The 24,198-nt window shown below is 39.1% G+C and overlaps 2 protein-coding genes across 11 annotated transcripts in view; one reads left to right on the plus strand and one right to left on the minus strand.

The window, feature by feature from the left end:
* Positions 1–5,997: 5,997 nt before the first annotated feature.
* CGNL1 (cingulin like 1) overlaps positions 5,998–24,198 on the plus strand; it is a 54,723-nt gene continuing 36,522 nt past the window's right edge. For 2 of the 10 annotated variants that reach the window (XM_041469079.1, XM_041469088.1), the window contains exons 1-5: positions 6,882–7,312; positions 19,292–19,420; positions 20,235–21,834; positions 22,327–22,421; positions 23,340–23,433. In XM_041469079.1, coding sequence (XP_041325013.1) covers positions 20,254–21,834; positions 22,327–22,421; positions 23,340–23,433 — 1,770 coding nt within the window. In that variant the 5' untranslated portion in view covers positions 6,882–7,312; positions 19,292–19,420; positions 20,235–20,253. Of the gene's footprint in view, positions 6,442–6,870; positions 7,313–16,911; positions 16,976–19,291; positions 19,421–20,234; positions 21,835–22,326; positions 22,422–23,339; positions 23,434–24,198 lie in introns of those variants that run through there. The other 8 variants (XM_041469084.1, XM_041469085.1, XM_041469086.1 and 5 more) reach the window with 8 other exon arrangements.
* LOC121354373 (atherin-like) lies at positions 6,230–7,051 on the minus strand. Its single transcript, XM_041468940.1, has one exon. It carries the CDS (start codon positions 7,049–7,051, stop codon positions 6,230–6,232), a length of 822 nt encoding a protein of 273 aa, XP_041324874.1.

Here is a 24,198-nt window from a genome sequence, read left to right on the forward strand (position 1 = left end):
ATTACCATCTCCAGTATTTTAAGAGCACCCTCTACAGTCACAAAACACTAACCAGGAAGAGTTCTTCCTAAAGAAAATAGTATTAACTGAAAACTGGAGTAGCAGTTTAGTTCATTAGCATAGTGCCAGATCTATATAAACATATCTCTCCTGGTAAAAAGGAGCAGACTTTGCACAAATGCCAAAGATAGAATCTATTGCATCACCAAAGCCTCCATCTCTGAGAATTTAAAATACCTTATATATTCTGTGCTGACTCATAATTAGGCTGTAAGCTTCCTCTCTTAAAACAATGGATGGCTGTGGGATCTGAAATGGAAACACATAAAATACACTGTTATTTTCAAAGGAGAACAAGGAACAAACCATGGTAAAGGCCAGGATGAACTAGTTCCCCTGAGTTCATTTAATTTGTTTGTTCAACTCTTTCAAGAGTTGTGAAAAATTGAGCACTTAGTTTATAAATGGAACTTAAAAATATAAAAAAAATTATTTGTCCATGAAATGCTTATTATACACATGTACATTCTATACATTCTAGTGTTGAAAACTCCAATCATCCAAACCTGCCTTTAAGTTGTCTTTCTGTGTTTTTCCTAGATTATAGATACAGTTATTTTCTTAAGTCTTCAGTGCATTCAGTAGCTAAATTACTGCACGTGAATCAGGAGTGATGTTTTTCTTTCAAGGAGAAGATGTAGCATCTCTAAGTTGACTCTTAAACTAATTGGACATCACTAAAATGTTTATATCTCTTAGAAAATATTGCTTCACGAAACTGCTTAAATGGTCAAATTTAAACTGGTTTAAATGGTACTGCCTCACCCAATTAAGAAAAGTAGCTGGAAATAAAAACAAATGTAAAAATATTAAAGATAATACTTTTTTCCTGATCTTTCTTTTCAAGCTACTCGGGAATGCGTCGAAGGACCGCAGTGTTACAATTACCGAGCCCACCAGGTGGTGCCATTGCCCCACAGCACAAAAGGACCGCGGCCGCTGCCCCCAAAGCCAGCCCGAGAAAGGGCTCGGATCAGGACTGCTTCAGGCTTCCACAAACGGTTCCTTATCTTTCTCCAAAAGTAGCAAAAAACCCACCCCAAACCCTAATTGCTAACACATCCATTAAGGGGCCTATAAGGAAAAAAAAAAAAAAAAAAAAAAAAAAAAAGAAGGTAATTTTCACTTGGGATAGTGATGCTTGGATTTAGACCCAGGTAATTTAACATTTCACCTCTCTATTGAAATAAATAAGAGGTACCTGCATAAAGAGCATAGAAGCCATTTCATTTACCACATTACTATTTCTGTGATAAATGAATCAATGTTTACATCTGCAGTGACTGAAACAATACATCCTTTAAGCTTTCTTCAAATAAATTCATTGACAATGCCAACAAGTCACTATGTATTTGGGGAAATAGAGGCTCAGACTATGCTACTCTTAAAAAATGAATTTGTTCCTGCAGCCTTGGCACAGCTAAATCCCAGCAGCCTGGGCTTGGCCAAGGAGAGCTGCACAGACCACAGCCAAGCAGGTAATGACTACAATGATTTCTGGAAGTTTAATGCATTTGGTAGTACTTAGGCTTTTTGCAGGCTCTTTCTGGAAAGAAAAAAACTTTTTTCATTGCTAGGATTACTGAAATAAGACTAGTGGGAGCAAGACTGTGTCGCTAAGATGTAGGAAGAAACATGGATTTAGCCAAAAGTTATCCAAGGAGAAGAATGGGAAATCAGAGATCCTCATTGTGGCAAGATGCTGAACAGTGTCCAAAATCTTCAACTTAAATTCATTAAATTCAGTCAGTATTAATTAATTACTTAATTACTTGACTACAAATTTTTTCTTGAATGAATATTAAAACTATCATGTTATTTATGATCAGACTTTCTGTTGTGTGTATTTTTCCCTCAACAGCTTTTAAAGTCAATGGTATCCTTTCTTCATCTCACTCTTGATTTCTATGTACATAAGTAAGGTAAATAATTGTATAGTCTTATATTCAACATGAAGAGTATTTGTAAACTTGAGCTAAGATGAAGTTAAATTCTACAGAAGATAAGTTACAATTTAAATCTTCATCTCCTAAGTTTTCCTTACCATGCATTAGCTAATATAAAGTGTTTTCCAGTGTTTAAGTGATCTGAAAATATAAATCTCTTGTTTTACAATATAATCTGTCATTTTCTACATTTTATTTAATAAGTCTTATTCTTCTGCAATGTAAATATGTTCTTGAATATATGGCTAGGATTATTCAGGCTGTTTTTGAGCTCATGGAATGCTAGGGTTAGAGATAGAGAGAGCCCTGTGCTCTGGGTTCTGTCAGCAGTACCCTGTGTTTGACAGCTGCATGTGGGAGAAGAGAGAAATGGGAGAAATGTAAAAGACGGGCTACCCCCAAACAGGAAAGGAGGAGGTGGGGGAAGAAGGGAGGAAGAGACAGAGAAGAGGAAGAGAGAGAAGGTCCCCTGTGAAAAGGGAGGAGGGGTGGGGAATGTAAGAAGAAAGGTAGAAAATGGAAGGTCTCCTTTTTTGGTTACTTGTATTTGAGGAAAAACCAGAGATCATACATTAAAAAGCATCTGATACGAGTGTATCATTACATTTCTTCAAATGCCTCATCTCTTTCTCTGAAAGTAAAGACCTGAATTTTTAAGATGGTGTTTCTTTAAATAAGAAATAGATAAAAATGTCTACTTAGTAGCTCACTGAATATAGTAAGAAGAAGGATAACCGCTATTTCTTAAGCAACAGACGCTTAATCTTTGATAATAAAGAAAATTTCCAACATATATTGTAAAAGATAAGTCAGAAGCAGTGCTTCAATGGAATTACATACCAGAATTTCCCCCCCTACCTTCTACTGTGATTATTGGATTAGATCCTTTCCTGAAAGGAAATGGGGGACTATAATGAAGTGCCAATACTCAGTTAAATGTGTAGTGGAAGAGCAGAGAGATAGAGGTGCATCTTGCTAGGAGCAAAGCACAGCACTGATACACCAGGTTTCAACACAGATACTCACTGCACAAATGCAGGAGGGCTGCTCAGCTCCTGAGGTGTGCTGGAGTAGCCAGCAGCTGGAATTCATCTACATCACAGGCTGCTGGGGCAGTACTGTTTGTTTTTGCTTGAGCTGCAAACTCCATTTTGTATTGTGTTTCACAAGTGCCTGATAATACACTGCCTGAACAGAGAGACATCAATCATAGTGTCGAACCAGTTTTGTAAACAAGGACCAAAACCTTTACTTAAAAGCAAGGAAAAGAAAAATAACTGGCTGAGGGGTGGGAAAGGAAATGGCAGCCTGCACAAGGATGATATTCTGTATGTGACCTAAGTCTGTCCTCAGTGCAATTTTAGCTTGTTGCTGGGTTTGTATACATTCCTTCAAAAAATTCTTACCTCACTGGATAACCTTGTACTTTTGCAGTATTACAGCTGGACTATGGCTCTTACTGAACAGTTCATGCTTACAGCATTACTACAACTAAGTACTTGTAAAACTCATGTTCAAAATATGCCAAAGATCTGCAAGAAACTGTTCAACAAAATGTTTGACCTAAACTACAGTTTTAATGAAATATTAAAGGCTCAAAGGTTCAAAATAAACTTCCCTCAAAGGCTCAAGAAGTGTAGGATAGAGCTTTGAGGAAATGTAGGATAGAGCTTGTGAAAATCCAGTCAAAACTTCGGTTTGGGATGCTCGCAGCCAATACAAGTAATTTAACAATTGTGCTTGTCCCACCTTTTTCTTTTTTTTCATCCCCCCCATCTTTGATACAGAAAAATAAAGTTAAATGAAAGAAAGAAATAAAATAAAGAAAAATGCCTTGGCATATTTTTCTGAAACTCAGTGAGAAAGGTTTTCTGAGCAGTTTAACGCTGAGCATGACAGATAGCAACTGAATTGTCTCCTAAGCTGTACCTGAGAGGTAAATAATCAAAAAAATTAATTATAGACTATATATATAGTAATGACTAGTAGTCATCATAGACTGGTTGTTTTAGCAAGAAATTATTCTTGGTTTTTTTTTTTTTTTCTGGTTTGCATCCAAATTCCATGAAAATGCATTAATATACAACATCATTGATTAACAGTCTTCATTAACCTTTAGCAACAATGTGAAAATTATAGGTGTATACACCTCTTTAATTAAGCATTTTGTTTTCTATTAAGTGCAATTCCTTCACATCTTACCAAATGACAGTATGAGGCTTAACAAACTGTCAGCATGTTTCTTAACACTCTAATTGTAATAAAATACAGCCATTATAAATGTCTGTATAATATCTGTGACTTCAACTGAAACGTTGCCACACAACTCATGTAACTGAGGAAAAAAAATTTAATTACTTTCTTTTCTGTTCATTGTTTTCCAGTTCAGGTAGGGTGAGGGTATAAGCTTTGTGTGCTTTCTCAAAAACTACAGGGAAAGCAACTAAGCAAACACTATGCATCTTTTACTTAAACAGTTCCAAGATTATGGGGTTATATGGAAAAATGCATATGAAAAATGTTAAATGGCAAAGCATTAAAAAATCAGACGGCAGCACAAGTTTGGGCTGTTCTGCCTCATGAACATATTTTTTTGTTAATATTAAGGGCAGAAAACTCCATACATCTATGACTTTCTTCTCAATTATCATTTTGAGGGAGAATCAAATTAGTGTGTTATCTGGACTTGCAACAGAAGTCTTTAGAGACCCTGTGCCACTGAATACTTCCATCCTCTCAGCAAACACTGTCATTTGTCTGCAAACACCTCACTAGCTGCCTCCTTAGAACGGTTTATAATTTGTGCAATTCCTACAGTTTACAGCTCCTTCTACTGATTAACCACCAATGTAGTATTTTATCATGAGTAGTTGCTGTCAGACACTACTGTCTCATTGTTTTGCTTTTGACTGTTTCTTCCAGGACCCAACAGCTCCTTAGGGAATACTGACTTGCAATACTACTGAAATACATATTTTTTAAAAACTCTTAGAATGCATTTAATTTTCTGGAGTAGATTTGTGAGAACCTTTTTTTCCCTAACAGAACCCAAAGCTGGATACAGTGTCCCAGCAGTATTAATACTGATGTTGTATTTGGACCTCTTCTGTTTATACATTCTAATTAAGACAGGGCTATTCTCTATAGAAAATCCATATAATTATATAAAATTCCATATCTGTATACACAGTAGTCTTTGCTAATTTGGCTTGTTTTCACAGACATATAACAGGTATCAGAGTAGTTCTGACAGAAATTTGAGCAGTGACCTCCAGCACTGTTGGATTTGCAGAGGATGTGTTCCTATCCATGCTCCTCCTGTTGAACAACTTTGACATGGCTTTCATGACTCATATACTAAATTTTTCCTTCTTGTGTTCACTGCCCAGCATTTTTTCTGTTGTAGACAAGGATATATCACATTTTGTTGTGTTTTTTTTTCTCCCTGTAGATTCACTAGAACCTATCTTCTGACTGTGCTCCTTGGTTAAGGCTGTTCAAACCTTGAGAACAACTTTATAAGCATGGAAAGGAACTGAGGCCATTTCTTGCGACATGGTTGCAGACACTGTTTTTTGGGTTTTTTTGGTCAACACCTGTGAACCCTCACCTACCTTTCCGTCACTGATGGATGAGGGAAAGAGACATGCTGCGGTACGGCACCACTTCAGTTTGCACTCTATGTGTAGAATATTCTGGAATCACCTTGTGATATTTCCAGTCTAGCTGACGTCAGTGTGAAAATCACCCAAAGTGCCCGAGGCACCAAGGTGTGCCCGAGGTGCTTGTGCCGCCGCTCTGGGAGCAGCACGGGCACGCTGCCCCGTTCGAGCGCGGCAGCCCCGCTCTGCGCTTCCCTCACCTCCCCCTCACGTCCAGAGGCGCGCCCGCCCTGCCCCGTCCCTGTGCTGCCTCAGCCCTTCCCGCCGGCCGGGCGGCTCGGCAGTCGCCTCCACACGGCGAGGGAAAACAACCCCGACTGTCAGGCGGCCTCCAGCCGACAGTACCCGGGCCCGGGGCTGGGTTTCTCCTTCAGAGGGCTGTTGTGGCCAGCCCGTTCCGTCCCGGCGCGGTTCGCCGCAGCCCGAGCTGAGGAGGAGCGGGGCGCCCTCCCCTCAGCTCGCGGCTGCAGGCGGCCGTCGGGGGGCCCCGAGCGCGCCGCGCGCTCCCTCAGAGAGACCAAAGGCCGTGGACAGGCGGGGACGCGGCGGGAAGCCCCGGGCTCACCTGCGGGACGCCCCCCGCCTGGCTCCTCCCCGGCCCGGCCGCGGCGCCCCCTCCCCCGCTGGAGGGGGCGGGCAGTGCGCGGTCGGCTCCGGCGGCGAGCGCGGCTGGCGGGGCGGCGGAGAGAGCGGTGTGGAGTTGGCGGGGATCCCCCTGCGAGACAGAGGCGGCTCGGGACGGGTGAGGAGAACGGCGGCGGGCGGTCTGGGAGGTGAGGGGGGCACCGCGTCGCCCGCTTTCCGTGCCGCGATGACCGGGACCGGGCGGGCACAGGACTGTGGCGCGACCGGACCGGAGCGCGGCGGGCACGGGAGTCGTTGCCGTGCGGTGCCGCAGGCGCTGCTGCCCGCGGCTGTGGCAGTGGCTCCCGGCGCCGAGGCGCCCTCAGCTCCGTTAAACACACGCCTTTCCAAAGGCCGAGGGGACCGGGCCCTCCCGGGCGTGAGGCGAGAACACGGCGGCTCTCCCCGCACGACCGGCGGGTGACGCGCGGGGAGCTGGCGGAGCGCCGGCCGTGCCGGGGCAGCCCTTCCCCCGGGCGCTCCTCGGGGCTGCGCCGGCGAGCGGAGCGGGGCCGCCCCCGGGCGGGGAGCTCGGCGGCCGAGCCGAGAGGGAGCTGCCGGGAGAACAGACTGTTCCCGGAGTGCGTCGTTTGCTCTGCGGCTGTCAGGAGCGAGGGTCTTTCCCCGAGCCGGGCCGGCCGCGGGCGCCCCGGAGCTGCGGTGCCGCAGCTGGAGGTGCTGGTGCCGGCCTTGGCGTCCAGGTGGGCGGGCGGGGCCCGGAGCCCCCGCGGGGCGCCGAGACCGCCTGCTCGCGCGCATTCCTCCGGGGATTCCTGGCATTCCTGGGCAGAGGGCACTCTTGACTTCTTTATCTCCCTTTTATTCCGCGAATTAGCGTATTTTTTTTTTTTTTGAAAGGGTGTGTCCGCCTTGTGTGTGTTCTTTTTCATGGGAAAAGTTTAGAATGGCAGCTCTGCCATTTGTTCTTCTTCCAATTAACTTTGCATCTGATATAATTTATATCCTTCGAATTTGATGACAACTTTATGGGGAGATCAGTACTGCGATAAAACTTCTGTGGTGAGTTTGCATTAGATTAGCAGTTGACAGAACGATTGTTGCGGATTTTATCTGTCCCTTTTTTTAGCATGCAGATATTTTTAAAAAACTATTGCAGTGAAAGCTGAATGATTATCAGAATAGAAATAGTGGGAACCTCTTGTTGAAAACTGTTCTGTTTTTCTGAATATCTACACTGTATTTATCTTGTGCAGACTCCTAGAAGTGAATCCTGTAGGTGAATCAGAAATCCCCATAGTGTGTCCTGACTTCTGGTACTCCCAGGGGAATTTGATAGATTCAGTGTCTGACACCTATGCTGACAACTGTCACATGTGTTGTAGTTATAAATCTCTTTATAGAGCTTGTTTTAACAGAACTTTAAAACTTATATAAAAATATAATTTAAATGGCAAAACCGAGCTCTTGTTTACTTTTTAAAGGTGTGTTGTAAGAACTTGTTTGGCTAGCAATTATACTTTCTGGAAGTGTCATAGTCATTGAATTGTCTTGGGTTTTTCTCTCATGTTAAACCCAGGAGAAATCTGCTTATGCTCACACTGTGTTCTAAGCCAGATGTGGTTACTGATGATTAATGTAAAAATGTAACAAGTTCTATAAGTTTTTCTTTGGTCGGTTGGTTTTTTTAATAATTAGTTTGAACTTGGGTCTTTTCTTTTGGAAAAAGATAATGAATTGAAATGAAAGTTTTCGTACAGCCTATGATTAAGAATGCAGTAAGCATTATGTTTTAGAAGTTTTTCATGTTATGGGAAGCAATTAAACTGCTTTTTATTTTATGTTATTAATTTTGAGACACAGCTACATTTTTAAAATAGAAAGCTCTGTAAAATAGGAAAGCAATGCTTCTAGTTTTTGTTAAAATTCTCTTAGGATATTAAGGTAATCTTTCACATAAGAGAAGATGGTTGTTTTTACCAGACAGTTGGTTGTTTAATATTAATGTTTTTTAAAAAAAATCTGAGATAAAAAATGCAGTGCTTCAAATGAAGTATCTTATAAAGCGACTGGTATTTTTACATGTGTGTTTACAACTTAGAAGTGTTTCTGAAATATGTTAATCATAGGAAAAGTATTCCTAGTTGGTTTACATACACCTTGAATTGCAGCTGACATGAACTGTTTCTGAATGGCACCTAAATGCAAATGCACACTACAAAGGTAACTAATGTTGTGACAGTACTAAAAAGGCCTTATATTGCTAACCCTCTTGTTTACTGAATTTGTGTTGATATTTCCAAGAGCCTGTCTACTCCATGAGTGTATCACACAACTGTTTGGGTTTTTTGTTTTATTCTCATTATCTGATTTAGTTACATTTTGCTTTTAAATCTAATGAATCTAGACTGCTTAGGCTGCTTGAATTGCCTCCAAGCAAACCAGCTTATTTTAATTTCTTTTAATTGCATTATTAGATCTCACTGTCATTACTAAAATGTCTGAGAAGGCACTTAGGTTCCCCTGGCAAAGTTTTTATGGGAGATGTGGAATTTAATTTTCTGCAGAAATTGTCATCCTTTTACTGAGGTAAAATTCCTTATACAGGACATCTTGTAGACTAAGTTGCAGAAAATAATTGGTGACAGTTCCTTCTTCTGGTGTACATTGTGTAATAGGAAGTTGATCTTTCTGGGACTATTGGTGAAACTGGTTTGTCTGGGTTCTGTAGTGTCATCTGAAATGTGCAGCTGAAACGACATGACCTCAAATGTGAGTTTTTAAGTGTTTTGTCATGGAGTGATGCAAGATGAACATATGTGCTATGTTTATTAATAAACTGCTGAGTTTATTCAGCCTGGATCATAGTGGGTAGGTTGTTATTTAAAAATAGGTACTGAAGTATTTTGAGGCCAAATAATTCTACAGATGCAAAAATGTAAACAAAAGCAGACCATCACAGTTTCGTTCTATAGTCTGCTGTTTTACTATTTCTGCTTTTTGAAGTCATAGTGATGATGATGTCATTATTAGAGCCTTTTTACTGTGGAGGTAACCTGAAATCTTATGTTAATACCAAGCACACAAGCTTGATTATGCAAAACAACATTCAGCCTATGGCAGCATCTACCTATGTTCATAGAAAGGAACTGCAAAGTATCTGCTGAAGATCACTGGTACTAATAGATTTCTGAGAAATAGAAAGGAACACTGAAATAATGGGGCATTTTTTTCACTTCTGCACCCTCTCTGCAACTCTGAATAGCATCAGAAATGTTGCAGCAACCTATTGCCCATGTGTTCAGATAAAGCAGATTTAAGAAATATGTGTTTCTTCTATCTGTCCCCCTTTTTATGTTTTAGAGGTAGGAGGAGGATATCTTCTACCTGATCAGTTCAGTGATACCATGCAGAGGCAGGCCTTGCAAGGAATTCCATCCTTACAGTATTGAGATTAACAATGTTTTGAATGGCCAGGATGAGATGAATGTGTTAGAACTTCTCTGATTTTGTTGCTAGGTCTCAACAAACTGCACAGAGGAAGGTGGTACAGACTTGACCCATCCTGAACTTAGGTCTGGTAATTCTGTTTTTAATGCATCTTGAATGATGTGTTGGGATGATGTGCAAAACACAATAAATAGAGGTGGTTTTTTTTGCTTTTTCTGTTTTTAATTGGCAGAAGAATGGAGAATCCACTCACTCACTCTCTGACCAGGTTAATGTATGAGGAAAGGCATTTCACGTGTCCATGGAGTGTTTATTCCAGGCATGTTTATCTGGAAACATGGACACATTTCAGAAACTGCTTTGACCTTGGCTCTGAATGGTGTTAAATCAAAATGGTAATATTTTTCAGTGCAGCCAAGTATGAAAATTTAATCTTAAACCCCAAAAATTGACATATTAAGAATGCATGTGCTAAAGATTTAGTGGAATGGTAGTCATGGAGTCGCCACTGTTTGGGATTAGAGCTCACTGTATTTTTTTTGATCTTGTACCATCTCTGCCAACATAGCTGGCAGCCTCCAGGGAGGAGTTTATCCAAAAGTAGGCTTAGAACCTTTCATTTTAGGTGAAATAAAGTGGATAGCAAGATTAATAACCAGACATTTTAGGTATATAGTTTCATTTTTTGAAGAATGCCTCTAGATTTTTAGCCAAATGAAATATTTTCATTTCTATTGGTTCATCTTTTTGTATTTATGAGTTTCATTAACCAGGCTGACAGTATGAGATTTGAAATTAATATTCTGTAATAACTTTTCACTTTCTTCTTGATTTTGGTAAAAAAAAAGGGAGCAATGAGGAGTAAATATGATTGGAGAAATGTCTCAGAAAGCACTTAGACTACAAAAAACCACCAGGGAGCTTGGTAAGTCTGGAAGATGCTGCAATTATTACCATGGTGGCCCCTTTCTTTGAGGGTCCCCAGGCATGCAGGGAGCCGTGACCATTCAGATATGACTCGCAGCAGTCTGAGCATGACCATATTTTGACTCCAGGCATTTGCAGCAATTCATAATACTTTAGTTGCATGTGCATTGCACACACCATTTAAAAGTAGCTAAAATGTGGACATGGAAGCTAAATCAGTGTGAAAAGGAGATGTGTTGTCTAGGCTGCCCATGCTTACATAGTCATACTGACATGTGTTTATGTGTTTCTTTGAGTGTATATATAAACTCTCATACACACTTGCAGAAGCCTGGTAAGTAATTACCAGCCTTTAGGAATGTTTTAACCCTATTCTGAATTCTGTTGAAAGATATCTCTAAGAACTGTTGGAGTTTATTAGAATGGGAGGTGTATTTCATGTACATAAAGGTTTGCAGAAGGGGGTAGTTATTTACAATCTGCTTCAACATAAGCATAATGCAGAAGCAGGGTGAAATGTAAGCTTTTATATAGAGATGGGGGAGTGTTTTCAGTGGGTAAATCAAGCTCAGTATATTTTGTTGGCCTTGTTGAAAATGGTTGGGATTTGCCTTCATACATTTATTTGCACAGGTTAGCTGTTATATGCAGGCAGCAAATGTTCAGCAGTAGCAGCCTTTATTTACAAGAACAATTGGCATGCAATGTTACATTGTAATTCCACGAACACTTCAAGCTTCATAAAGAGGCAGCCCTACCTCTCTCATTTCCCTGGTAATTATGCTGTTCCAGTGCGAAGGTGAGAAGTGTGGCAGCTCAGGGTAGCTGGTTAAACCTGTGCTTGCAGGACCCACACCAGGTCACTTTGGCTGCCCAGGCTTTGTAAGCCCTTCTAAGTGATTCAGTCCAGCTCCATGGAAGCTCCTTTCCTCTGTGGAGTTTTTGAACCTCTCTCTTCTACACTCAGCTCATGTCTCTCAGACAGTGTGATGATATCATCTTGTCTGGTGGGGCCTGGGCTCAGGGCCTGCAGTTCTGTCTGCATATTTAAATTTGAAAACGCATGGCTGAGCTAGTTGAAAGAAACTAGATGGGTGTGAAGCCAAGTGTTTAAGGGATACAATGTAATTAAGACAAAGTTTAACAGTAGAAAAATGGAAGGCATAACTAGCTTGAATACACATGAAGCTGTGGCCTTATGTTGGCTGTGTAAATATGACTCCTACAGCCTATTTTACATGTAGATTTTGCACTTAAATACTTGCATCTCCATAGAGATTAACCCTGCTTTGTGTGTCTTTGCAAGCAGCTGTACTCATAACTCGTTATTAATTTTGTTCAGGAATAAGTTACATGTATATAATCAAGGTCATGCAAGTTGCATCTGTTGGGTTGCTGTAAAAGTAGCTCCTGTAGACAAGATTATTGTTCTTCCATGGGAATAATGAGAAGAACGTCCCCTGAAATGTCACATTTGAAGTGAAGGAAAAATTTTGGAGTATAGGAACCTTTTATTATTTAATTATGTTAGATAATTTTATAAATAAACATGTTCCTGGAGCACTTGTAAAACTTCTTAACAAAAGTTGCCCTAGCTCTGTCCATTCCTTTGAGAAGGGTTTTTTAAGAGACTCTTAACAAACCTGAGATTTTTTGCTCAAGCCTCTAAAAGGATACTCTCTTCTATTTAAACAATAATGATATCATTGGGATGTACTAAGATAATTTCCTTTGGAACAAAATACAGTTTCTAACGCTGACAATTGGAGGAAAATGTAATGAAACAACACAGAATCTCTTGTGGAGTAAGTGTATTCATGTCAGATGTTTGGATGCAAACCAGCTATTGTATCTGAAATCACAAACCACTTTTAGAATCTGTGAGTATCCTCGTGTCTCTCAGCCACCTTTTCTGTCAATACATAAAGATACGAACATCAAGAATTTGATAAAGTAGAAGAGTATATATAATAACATTTCCTCTTAGTGACTTCATGACTTTTTTTTTCTTGTTTTTAAGCTTTTTTGCAGGTTTTTAAGAAAAGTGAGGGAAAATTGAGTATTGTGTGTATATAGTCAACTCTGAAATAAATATTTATAAGGTTTTGTTGTTTGCTTGCTTTTTGTATTTGAAGTTTGTAAATATTAATTATAGTGCAGTATTGTCAGATACAAGATAACCCCAGTAACTGGATCCTCTTAGTGGCAAAACCCAACTTGTTGAGGAGCTTTATCTGAGCCTGTATGGGAGATGAAAGAGTAGCGTTGCACAAATACACTCAGGCAGGTGTTTGTACCACAGGAACCATGAATAAACAAGTGCAGCTCCCCATCTCCCTCCAGTGACTTAACGACTGTCACAGTCTGCAGTGGGACTACTCACTACAGATCACATGAATTTGTTCCTTGGAACTGTATTTCAGATACAAGTTGACTTCTGTTTTAGTACACTTTGAATGTGTTTGATTTTGTTTCTGATTCCCTTTTGTTTATGATTTGAGAAAATCTGGAAACATTACTTCAGAAAAGAAAAAGAGAGCTCTTAAATAATGATACAAAGTATATAACGCAGTGGTAATAGTTTAGAATATTACATGGAAATTTGGAGGTTTCTTAGCATTTTCATCATAAACAGAATTAAGGCTTTATTTTGCACTCAGTAAATGAAGTTAGCAGGTCATGTGTTGTTTCCTGTGGGGATAAATCCTGTAAAATTCTGACTACATGAATTCATATATAGCAGATAAAGAAAATTGGATATATGTATTATGTCCTTGTTTTCAATAAAATTCTGAAAATTTTTGAGACCTGAGTATCTGCCAAAATATGTTGTTGTTGATTTACAGCCATTGAAGCAGATTTTCATTTGGAAAAAAAAAAAAAAAAACAACCAACAAATAAACCAACAAAACCTGCTAGTTGTCACACAGCTCAAGCATTTGGCTGATCTGTTACATACTTTCATAGGACTAACAAGATGTTTTACATTTCAAACACTGAGACTTCCTCACACACAACATTTTTCAGCCAGAGGAAGTATGGACCCAGTTGTAAGCAAGTGAACAGTATCTTTTGCTCTAACTGCTTTTAATTGTTCCTTCTGCTGGCAGTCCTTATTAAGTACAGGCTCTTCCTCTCCTTGAAAAGGTGGCTACTGATACTCTGTTTTGTTGGCTATCTGAATAAGGTTGTTTAATACTTAGGTTTAAATTCTCCTTTCTAAGGCACCAAGCCCAAAGATCATCCACTTTGCTGTACTGCATTTTGGGAGAAATTAATAAAATAATATCTGTCATGCATACCAACTGAAGCATGGCTGTTGGCTTTCCCTAACAGCTATGGAAGAAAAGTATTTTTTGGAATTTTTATCCTGCAGGAAGTTCTAACTTGTCATCTATAGACTGCCATCTGAAATCAGAAAAGAGCGAGGTTTTTTTTCACAGAATAAAAATGAAAGCAATTAATTGAGAAATGTTGAAATACTTCCTATAAAAAGGTATTTCTCTGAGTCAGTGTTCCTGGCTGGACTTCATGTTTCATTATGCACCCAAAGCTATATGACTCCTTTACTTAATCACAGCTTGGTTAAAGGAGAAAGAAACCAACTCCTGTCGTGTTCTTGGCAGGCACAGACCTACATGGCTCCTGGTGTGGGGGCTGGAATTGCTGCTCTCAGAGGGAGGCCTGCATGGCCACGGGCAGCGTGGGTGGGTGGTCCTCCAGCAGTCGCTTTTCTCCATGGCACTGTGCACAGCCTGGGCTGCCAGTGGCTGTGATCTCCCTGCAGCAGCAGTGCAGGGTTGGATGCAGCCCTGGAACCACAGCGGGATGCAGCAGCTCAAACCTGCTCCTCTCCTCTGTGCACTGCACCAGTCACTAATGCACGTGCATGGGGGGACTGGAGCTGCGGTGGTGCAGGGCATGTAGTGTTAAGTGCATTTAGACGGAGTGGTTTTGGAAGAATATAATTTCCTAGCTTTTTATGAAATATGTAAGACAAATTCTGCCTACAGTGATAGGTCAGCCCTGCCTTGGATGCTGGAGAATGCCTTGATTTGGTCTTGTGTCTGTGTGATACCAAGCATAAGTCCTTGCAGTCGAACACTGGTATATGGAATTTTGAAAAATACATGCTGTGTGTCTTAGGTTCACAGAAACTCCTGATTGTTTTCAAGTATAGAATTTGTCACCATATCTTTCCTTCCAACAAGTAGGAAGAAGAGATGGGACATGAAGATTTTGGGCTGGTTTAAAAGGGAATGAAAATTAGAAAACTTAGTGGTTTTTTATTTCATTTATAGAAATTTTAGGTAGGTCTTTGATGCTGACATCAGAAACGCCAACAGCAACAATAAAATAAATCTGAGTAGGTTTTTTTTCCTCACTGATGCCTGCAGATATAGAATGACACGATATATTGTTAGAAAATCCTTTTTTATAAACCTTTTGAAAGTTTTGAATTTTGACCACTAGACGGAGTGGCAGTTTACAGACAGTCCTGGGGAAAACCAAAATGTGACCGTTTCATTGTACATTGTAACTATCATAATTTTCTTTCTAATAACTGGGAGGAGTAACTGCCATATGTGCTGTAAATATAATTTTATATAGACAAAAAGCCTCAAGTAGGAAGAGATCTTAAATGGCAATAAGGAATCAGTTGGAAAAATGGTAGACTTTTTTCAGATGTCTTTCTATTGCTGGATATTGTCAGTTTGCTCTTAAATGAGTTTTACTGTCTTTTTTTACAGCCCCATATCTAGAATTTTAAAATTGCACTTTCCTCCCTTCTGCTCTCTGTAAGCAGTAGATCAAATAAATTTATCCTCCTGCAGAGCTATCTTCCACACGGACTAAAAGGGACAGCAACCCAGGCCCATTTTTCTTTGGCAGAAGCAAATTGTAGGTAGGATTGACAATGATGAAGTTTCCCCTCATACTTGCAAGGCATGTTTGTGAGAATGTTTTCCATCAAGTGTGAAAACATTACAGTTTTGGTCTTTCCATGAATTAGCCTGTCTGCTTCCTTTTCTTTACCCTCCCAGTATGTAAGTTTTCCTTCCTCTCCTCTCATAAAGTTATTTCCTGTCCTTTTTCCATAACACTGTCATTTATTATTGACCTAACACCCACTTTGTGTGATGTTGCTGATACTTTCTGAATAGTCAGCTGCACAGAGAATCCATTATTTAGCTTGGAGAGCAAGCTCAGTGTTATGTAAGGCTGCAGAACAAATTTTATAGTTCCTTCCTGACATTTTGCTGTGCATGTGAAATATCTGAAGTAAACATTCATGAACTGTTACATCCCGCTTTTTCAAAAAAGACACTGATTAAATAATGTGGGCCATGAGGATTTTTTTTTCTTGTGGTAATAAAAATTTGGAAGTAATTTACATGGAACCATGTATCATTTGTAATTTAGCCTGAAATAGTTTAAAATTTTCAGAATTCTCAAAGTTCTCTCATCCAAGGAGGAGATAATGGGATATGTCCACATTTTCCTTTAATGAAAAATCCTCAGGTAATCCAGTCTTAGGAGACTCAGGATTGTGGTATTGGATGTGGGGGAGTTCCTGGTTTTCTGACATTAAGGGAGCCAGGGAGGAGTCCTAGTGCCATAAAAAAAGTCAGATCTCTTTTATTCCTCCATATTCCCTCACTAGATGTATGCAAAAGGAGCATACGTTAGTGTGAGGCAGTACCTTTGAAGGATGTGTGGCTCCTTCAGGAGGCCAGGGAACAGTGTGTACCAGGGAACACAGGGGACAGTGTGTTCCCCATGCTGGTCACCATGCACTGTGTGTCTGTCTGTCTGTCCAGAGCAGGTGCTTGGCTCATAGGCTGGAGCACAAGGTGAGATGTGCTTTTTAATGAGGGTGTGTGGGCAGGATACAGGAGAGCAAGCTTCTCATGCAGTTTGGCATTTTACAGGACTGGGAAAGCAATTTTTCTGAATAAATCGGCTTTGTAGATTTGGCTAAAGAATTGAAATGGGTGGTGGAGACAATTCCATGCCTTTGTGATGCTGTAATGTTAAGAAGGGAAGAGACACGTCTGGCACAGGAGTATGTTTCTCAAAGGCTCTCTTTTCTGCCCATGTTTTCAGGGAGAGCAGCCAGGGTTCCACGTGACAGAGGTTTTCTTTATTGTGAGCAGGTCTCCCATAGCTCCTGTTAGCTAGCTATAAAGTAGCTGTGAAAGGAAATGTTTTTAAGGAATTAAAAAAAAAGTTTTTGACCTTCAGTTAAACCTTCAGTGTTCATCTCCTGTGGTTCTTTGTAGAGTATCATATCACTTCTGAACAACAAAGTGCTACAGAAGAACATGCAGAGTATTGGATTTTCAGGTATGAAAACCTCTGCTGACAAGTTCTCTTTATAAACCAAAAATGTCATAGTTTCTGTTTTTGGCAAAAAAAAGTTGTTCAGAAAAATGGAACCGTTTTTGAGTAATGATAAAATGTGGGACTTCCATACCCACTGAAGTCAGTATTTAGAATGAGAGTTTAAACATCTTTGTGAAGTCTTACTTTAGGAAGAAGTTTCAAAACTGAAAGGCTTGAGCAGCTTTGAGTTCCAGTTTTGTTTATTTGTTCACAGAAATTTTTAAAGGTTGCTATCCCTGATGATGAAGTTAAAACATAAATTCAGTTTGAAATTTTCTGCTCGCCTCAAGCAGTCCAAGGCCATGTTGCTGACCAAATAGGTGATCCCATCATTCTGTGGTACCTTACTTGCTGACCTGATAGCAAGATCCTTATGACTGTGTGTCCTCGACTATATTATCTGTTTTAGCAAGTAGAATATTTTCAAAAGAAAATAATTTATTGAACTGTTTTTTTCTTGCATCCTGATTAATTTGTATGTGGTGTTGTAATGATGCTTCAACATAGGAGATAGGAACTGGTTTCGTAATAGAATGACAGTCTTTCACCTATTTAAAACTTTAATAGAGTCATTGCTTCTGTTTTTTGAAAATTGTATTTTTAATCTCTGAGATAGTAAATAAAATTACTAGCAAGACAGTACTGTTTGAAATTTAAAGAATTACTTTGGTAGAAAACCTGGAATTAGGATTTATGTCACTCTCTATGTAAAAAAAAAAAGCTTCTTTATTTTTTTAACTTCAAGTATGTAACAAAGAGCCGCACAAACAGGGAAATTGCCTTCCCAGCTGCCATTTAACTATCTAACCTCTTTTCATATGCTGAAGGGTAAACAGACTGTTTTGTCATAACATTTGAGGGCTTCAGCAGCCTTACAGAAGATTAAAACCGGGCAGTTGTAGCTGTCAGGGCCCCCCTCTGTCAGCTCCTGCACTGGATCAGATGTCAGGATTTCAGTCGGTCACAGCATGGAGCACAAGCTGATTTCGCTTACCCGAGTATGCCAACCTGCAGGTTTTCATGGCTGAGGTGTGTACTGAGCCAGCAGAGTTTTCAGATGTTCTCATTTTTGACATGGTGACATCTGTCAGAGGAGTGGGGCAGACAGATGGGAGAGGAGCAGCTTCAGTCCTCTTATCCTCCTCTATTGCTGTAACCCTGCCAGAGCCTGAGATGTGACTGTACAATGAATGTGCAGGAGAATGACTGTAACTGTAATTAATCAATTAACATAGTTTCAGGATTTCCTCAGAAAGGCTGTGTGTGATGAAAGCCAGTAGTGCTTTTTCTTTAATTTAAAAATGCTTACAAAATTGCAAAACCACTTTATTGTGTACTGTAAAACAACTATTTATTTGATATTATGTAGTTCATGTGAGTATTACCCAATGCAGTTCAGCATCCTATAAAATAGAAATTCTATGTAAAACCTTGAAATATTGGAATAGCAGGGTAATCTGTCTTCTTTTCTTGTTGAAGTCATGGGAATTTATAAAAATAATCTTTTTTTCTCAGTTCCAGAAAGATAAAATGTGTTGTTTAAAAAATTGTTTGTTCAGCTCTTTTATTTCCACAAGGTTTTATCCTTTTGTACAGTAAAATTAGGAGTTTTGTTAATACAATGCTTGTGAAGAAGACAAATACACATACTTCTTTATGGTTTTAGAGACAAATTAAACATTAATTTAAGGTAGATTATTAACCTAAATATTGTTTCCCCTATATAGTTGGGGAGTTGGTGTTCTGTGGTTGTTTTTGAGGGGATGGGGATTGTTTGGGGTTTTTTGTGGTTATTTAATATTTTTAGCAACTTTGCAATGGTTTGAAAGCACTTCTTTTGCAGTCACCCCCAAACAGACATATTGTAATTGTAATGTATTGCTGCTGAGGAGGAGCTGGAGCTGGTTTTTAGAGAGGAAGAGGTTTTTGAGGGGAGCTTTCCTGCTAGCAGGAGGAATCGGGTAGAAATTAGTGTACTATGAATATTGAGCCAAACTTTTCCATTTGCTGTCAGGAAAAAATGAGAACTCTGCTCTTGACTAGAGTATCTGAGGGAGGTGGTTCATGCTGAGATAGACAGGAGAGTGAAACTGGCTGCAGAGGTTGTTTTTCCATGAGACATCCTGTTGTTTTGGTTTCCTCTTGCTGATTACCATCGCTCAGTGATCTTGGGTTTGTCAGGCCGCAGTGATGACTCAACTCCCCAGCTCAGTTCAAAAGTTTATTCCCTCCAGGTTTTGAATCGGACTCACAGTCTTGTGTTTCATTCTTTTATAGACACACTCGTACTGTCACTGCACTGCCTCTGCCTTTAGACAGTTGGCTCATAATCTGCAACAAAGTAAATCTGCCTGCAAACCCAGCTGTTAGAGAAAGAAAGAATGGCATTTAACATTAAAAACACAGGTAGGGTTGAATTTATTGTTTCCTAGATTGAAACAATTTTGGCACATACAGGCTGGAGTTAGCATTCCTGTTGGATCTGAAAAAGGCACTGTCAGCCTTGGAAATACAGCAGTGTTTTTGTTGCTCAGCAAATTATCTTGTTTTAAAATAGCAACTGGAGTTTTTTGGAACAAGCTTGCATTTGGGAGATTGTTAAATTAATCTGTAGGAAAGTTTATTCTTAGGGATGACAATGAGATAATAAATGAAAAAGTTTATTTTCAGATGTCATTAGAAACGAATGTTGAAACCCAAGTATGTAAAAACCACAACTCAAAGGAATGAGGATGTTGATCTTCCTTGCAATGCTTTAGTTACCTGAAACTCATAAAACCTTAAATTGCCTGGTTGGGTTTTTTTCTCATGGGCTTATGTTTAAATGTTAATATGGCTGGTACTAAATGCTGGCTTTAAAATGATCCGTGGTTTGTGAAGGGTACAGTCTTCAGTAAATATAGTGGAAATACCCAGAAGTCATGCTTTGACTCAAAAAATTGTACCAGAGTTGCTTATATTTAAAGTAATTTGATTCCAAAGCAATGAGCACAAACTCAGTGAAGGTAACATTCATAAAATGACATGACATTGATCAGAATGTGTCAGTCTGACATTGTCTTTGTATCACAATGTATTCGCTTTGGGCTTGATAGAGCTTGGATATTGATTTCCCTGCGTTATTGCCATTAGTCTTCATCATCACATTGAATAAAGTAATTAATGAAATAATCTAACTTACTTAAAACAATGAGAATTTTGTAATTTTTCTCCTGTTCAGATATAATCCTCTGATAGACATGGAGCCATATTTTGCTGGTTTTAAGCACATGCAGCAGGACTATGAAGTCACTCTTGAACTTGCAAGTGAAGAGACTCAAAAAACTAAAAATGTGCAAAATTCTAGGACAGGGTCTTACGGTGTCAGCATTAGAGTCCAAGGAATCGATGGACATCCTTACATAGTACTGAACAATACGGAAGGATGTTTGCCAGAAAATCCTCCTCCTCCTGGAAAAGAACAGCAGGTCGTTCCTCACACTGTAAGCAAGCCAGCCATGGACTCCAATACTGCTTTTAAGTTGGAGGACAAAATCAGTGAACATACAAAATTTGCTGGAACACAGCACATGCAACCCTCTATGCCTAAAAAACTGCAGATAACCAATGTCAATGACAAGGAAAGTGGAATGCCAGATTTTAAAGATGAAACTATGAAATCCTCAAATTTGTTGAATTTTCAAAGACATCCTGAACTTTTGCAGCCTTATGATCCTGAAAAAAATAACTTGAACTTGGATAATTACCAGTCTTCTGTATGCAGTAAGTCTAAGTCTTTTGCAGATGAAAAAACTGAAGCAAAGCCTAGGATTTCCTCATCTAAAGTAGTGTCACTACAGAAAACAAATACCTGCTTTGCAGAGTCAACCAAAGCAAATTCAAAGAAAATACATCTGAACAGGTCAGTAGAAGATGTAAATAAGCAGCTGCAGGAGTGTCCCAGTAGCACGATCAGCCCCGGTGACGTGTGTGCTTCAGAGTCATTTTCACCTGCAGGAGGATCCCCCTGTGTTAGTCCCACTGCTTATCCCGAGACAAAGAAACCCAGGCCAGATGTCCTTCCCTTCCGCAGGCAAGATTCCTCTGGGCCAGTACTGAATGACTCCCGAAGATCCTCGTCCTCATCAGCTACTCCCACTTCTGCCAATTCCTTGTACAGATTTTTACTGGATGACCAAGAGTATGCCATCTACGCGGACAATGTTAACCGCCATGAAAACAGGAGATACATTCCATTTTTGCCGGGAACTGGTCGTGATATTGACACTGGTTCACTTCCAGGGGTAGATCAGCTAATTGAAAAGTTTGATAAGAAAATTGATGCTCACAGAAGAGGCAGGCCAGGAAAAAGGAACAGAATTCATCCAGATGATCGTAAAAGATCAAGAAGCGTTGATAGTGCCTTGTCATTAGGACTTGATGTAAATTCAGGTTATTTAGGTGAATTCAGTAAAAGCTTGGGTAAGTCAACTGAGCACTTGCTGAGACCATCTAAAGTTTGCCTTCACAAGCACTTACCCAGAGATCAAAAGTCACCTTCCAAAGAGACAAAGATTCCTGCTCGAAGTATTGGAAAACTGCAAATGCCCAGTAAAGACACTCAGAGCAGCTGTTTCAGCTCTTTGCAACACCATAAACAGAATGGAACAGATACAGAGAGCTTGATGGGTAAATCAGCTACACTCCCAGGACAGAGTAAGAGAGAGGAAGTTAAAACAGTAACTTCTACTTTGTTGTTGCCAAACCGAATTACAATTACACCTGAATCAGGAGCCAAGAAGATTTCTGTAAAAACATGTTCATCTGTCCCTAATATACAGGTAATTTTCAATTAATTCTTTAAGCTGTCCTTTGCACTCCAGCATATGAAAGCTGCCATATTGTTAATTGTGTATTTTTCTGGTCTTCATTAGAACAAATTCCCATCATACAATGCTTCCAAATGGGATTGTTCTGGAGAAATGTAAATATAATTTTTTGTTGTTGTTTTAAGAATAGAAAACATGATTTTTAAAAGAACTGATTTTTGTATGGGTAAAGGAAGATGGTGAGGCCAAACAAATATAAAGATTCTTAAGCATAGATGCACAAAAGTAGAATGTGAAAAGATATGTACGCAAAATCAAGTTGTTTTCTTTTTTCTTTTGGTGCGGAATACGCTTACTTATTGCATTAAGGCAAAACTCCAGTGGATCTTTCAGAACTTCAGGTCCATAGCACAGAAAAGTTTTCACTAATAGGGTAGAATGGGGAATTCCAATTATACTGTTTGTATTTACAACTCTCACAGGATTTTTATCTTTATCTTTTAGGCAACTCCTGATCTCCTAAAGGGCCAGCAAGACCTTGCACAGCAAACAAATGAAGAGACTGCTAAGCAGATTCTTTACAATTACCTTAAGGAAGGGTCAGTAAACATATGTAACTTTTGATAAGAGACTGCATTTTCTCAGTATTTGTCTGCTATTACATTTGAAATGTGAAACAGTGAAGTGAAAGCTATAATTAAATGAAACATCTCTTTCACAATTCTGTATCTCAGCTGTGTCCTCTAAGGCATTATCTGATCTCAAAGTACTCAGGCTACCAGGACTTACATAAGGTGTTGTACAGGATATGATTGAATGCACTTGAGATTTGTGAATTAGAATATGGTTTGTCTTTTAAATACATCTGGAATTAAACTTTGTATAATACAGAGGTTATTGGAGAATTCAAATTGTACCTCATGGAACTTTAAGCCTTTGGGTTTTTTAAACAAGAATAATGAAGTGTTATTTGCTAAGGTTTGACAGAAACCCTCTGTGCTTTTAATACTTTGTGCATCTGTAACTCTGGGTATTTTCTACTGATAACTTACTGAAATGTAAAGGAAGGTTAAATTAATTAAAACTACATGATGCATTTAAATTTCTTTTCATTCCTGATATAGCAGGTTCTGGGACCTGTTCAAGTGTTATTTTATGGTGCAGTAGTCAGGACTTCTAAAACATAGAACTACTTCTTATTTCAATATGTCTGAGTAATAGACATGCTGAATGTCTGTCTTTCCACAGTCCCAATTTTACAGAAGAAATTTGCACTTCAAGAGTTCAGTGGTCTTTTTTGTTTGGTTGGCTTTTTAGAAAACATTTGGAATACAAAATGTAACTCCTCTCTTTGAAGATTTTTAGCAAATCATAGTTAGGATAATTTCTGATTTGTTTGTATTATTTTGGGGGTTTTTGTGGAGATTTTTATTAATTTGGACAGTCTGAATTTGGTTTGATATTAACAAAATAGTAACTTTGATCATATCATTGCTTATTTGTACTGTCTGTTTTAGAAGTCCTGATAATGACGATGCAACAAAGAGGAAAGTGAACTTGGTTTTTGAGAAAATTCAGACTTTAAAGTCAAGAGCTGCTGGAAAGACACAGGTAAGGAATTTTTAATTTGCTTTGGCTTGTCAAAGTGGTGCAGTATTCAGGCAGGGCCTTAAGAATCTGAATCCCCTTACTGACTTTTGCTAGGCTATTTGTGTAGTTCCTCAAGAATATATCTTAATTTTGATGGCATGAGAAGGATTAAATGCTTATTGTCTATTATTTTATTCTGGGCTATAACTAGTAAAAATGAAAATTTTTTTTCTTCATATTCTTCTTAATCTAGATGTTCTTTTTCAGAAGATTTTAAATGTAGTTGCTCATAGCACAGTTAACCTTTTAAAGAAATCTCTTAGTATTTGAGAAGGAGCTTGGAGCAATGAAGAAAAATATTAGACATATTCATATATAATTTCTTGGGTAAAGATAAAATTTATTTGCAGAGATAAATGTTAATCTTTTGATTGCAGTGAGACAGACATAGCATGAGAGACTCATGTAGCTTTTGTTATTAATGACAGCATTATTTATTTGCAAAATAAATCCTAGGAAATTACCTAAAAAATGTATTTGAAAACTTGTCTTAACGTGTGAGCATGCTTTCTTTTGATATCTATTTTGCATAATTAGTGATATCTCAGTGAAATTGGCCCAAAGTACACATGATTTGAGTCATATGTTACCTAATTTGAATTTTTCTTTACATTTGTATATTTTCTGTTTTATCATCAACATGCCTTGAGCAATTTCCAAGAAGTTTTATGAAAACCAAATCATGGTTCCTTTGAACATCTTAGCTTGGCCTGACCCATATGAAAA

The sequence above is a fragment of the Pyrgilauda ruficollis genome, unplaced genomic scaffold (genome assembly GCF_017590135.1).
Source record: "Pyrgilauda ruficollis isolate IOZ18807 unplaced genomic scaffold, ASM1759013v1 scaffold23, whole genome shotgun sequence".
In the NCBI taxonomy this organism is placed as follows: Eukaryota; Metazoa; Chordata; class Aves; order Passeriformes; family Passeridae; genus Pyrgilauda; species Pyrgilauda ruficollis.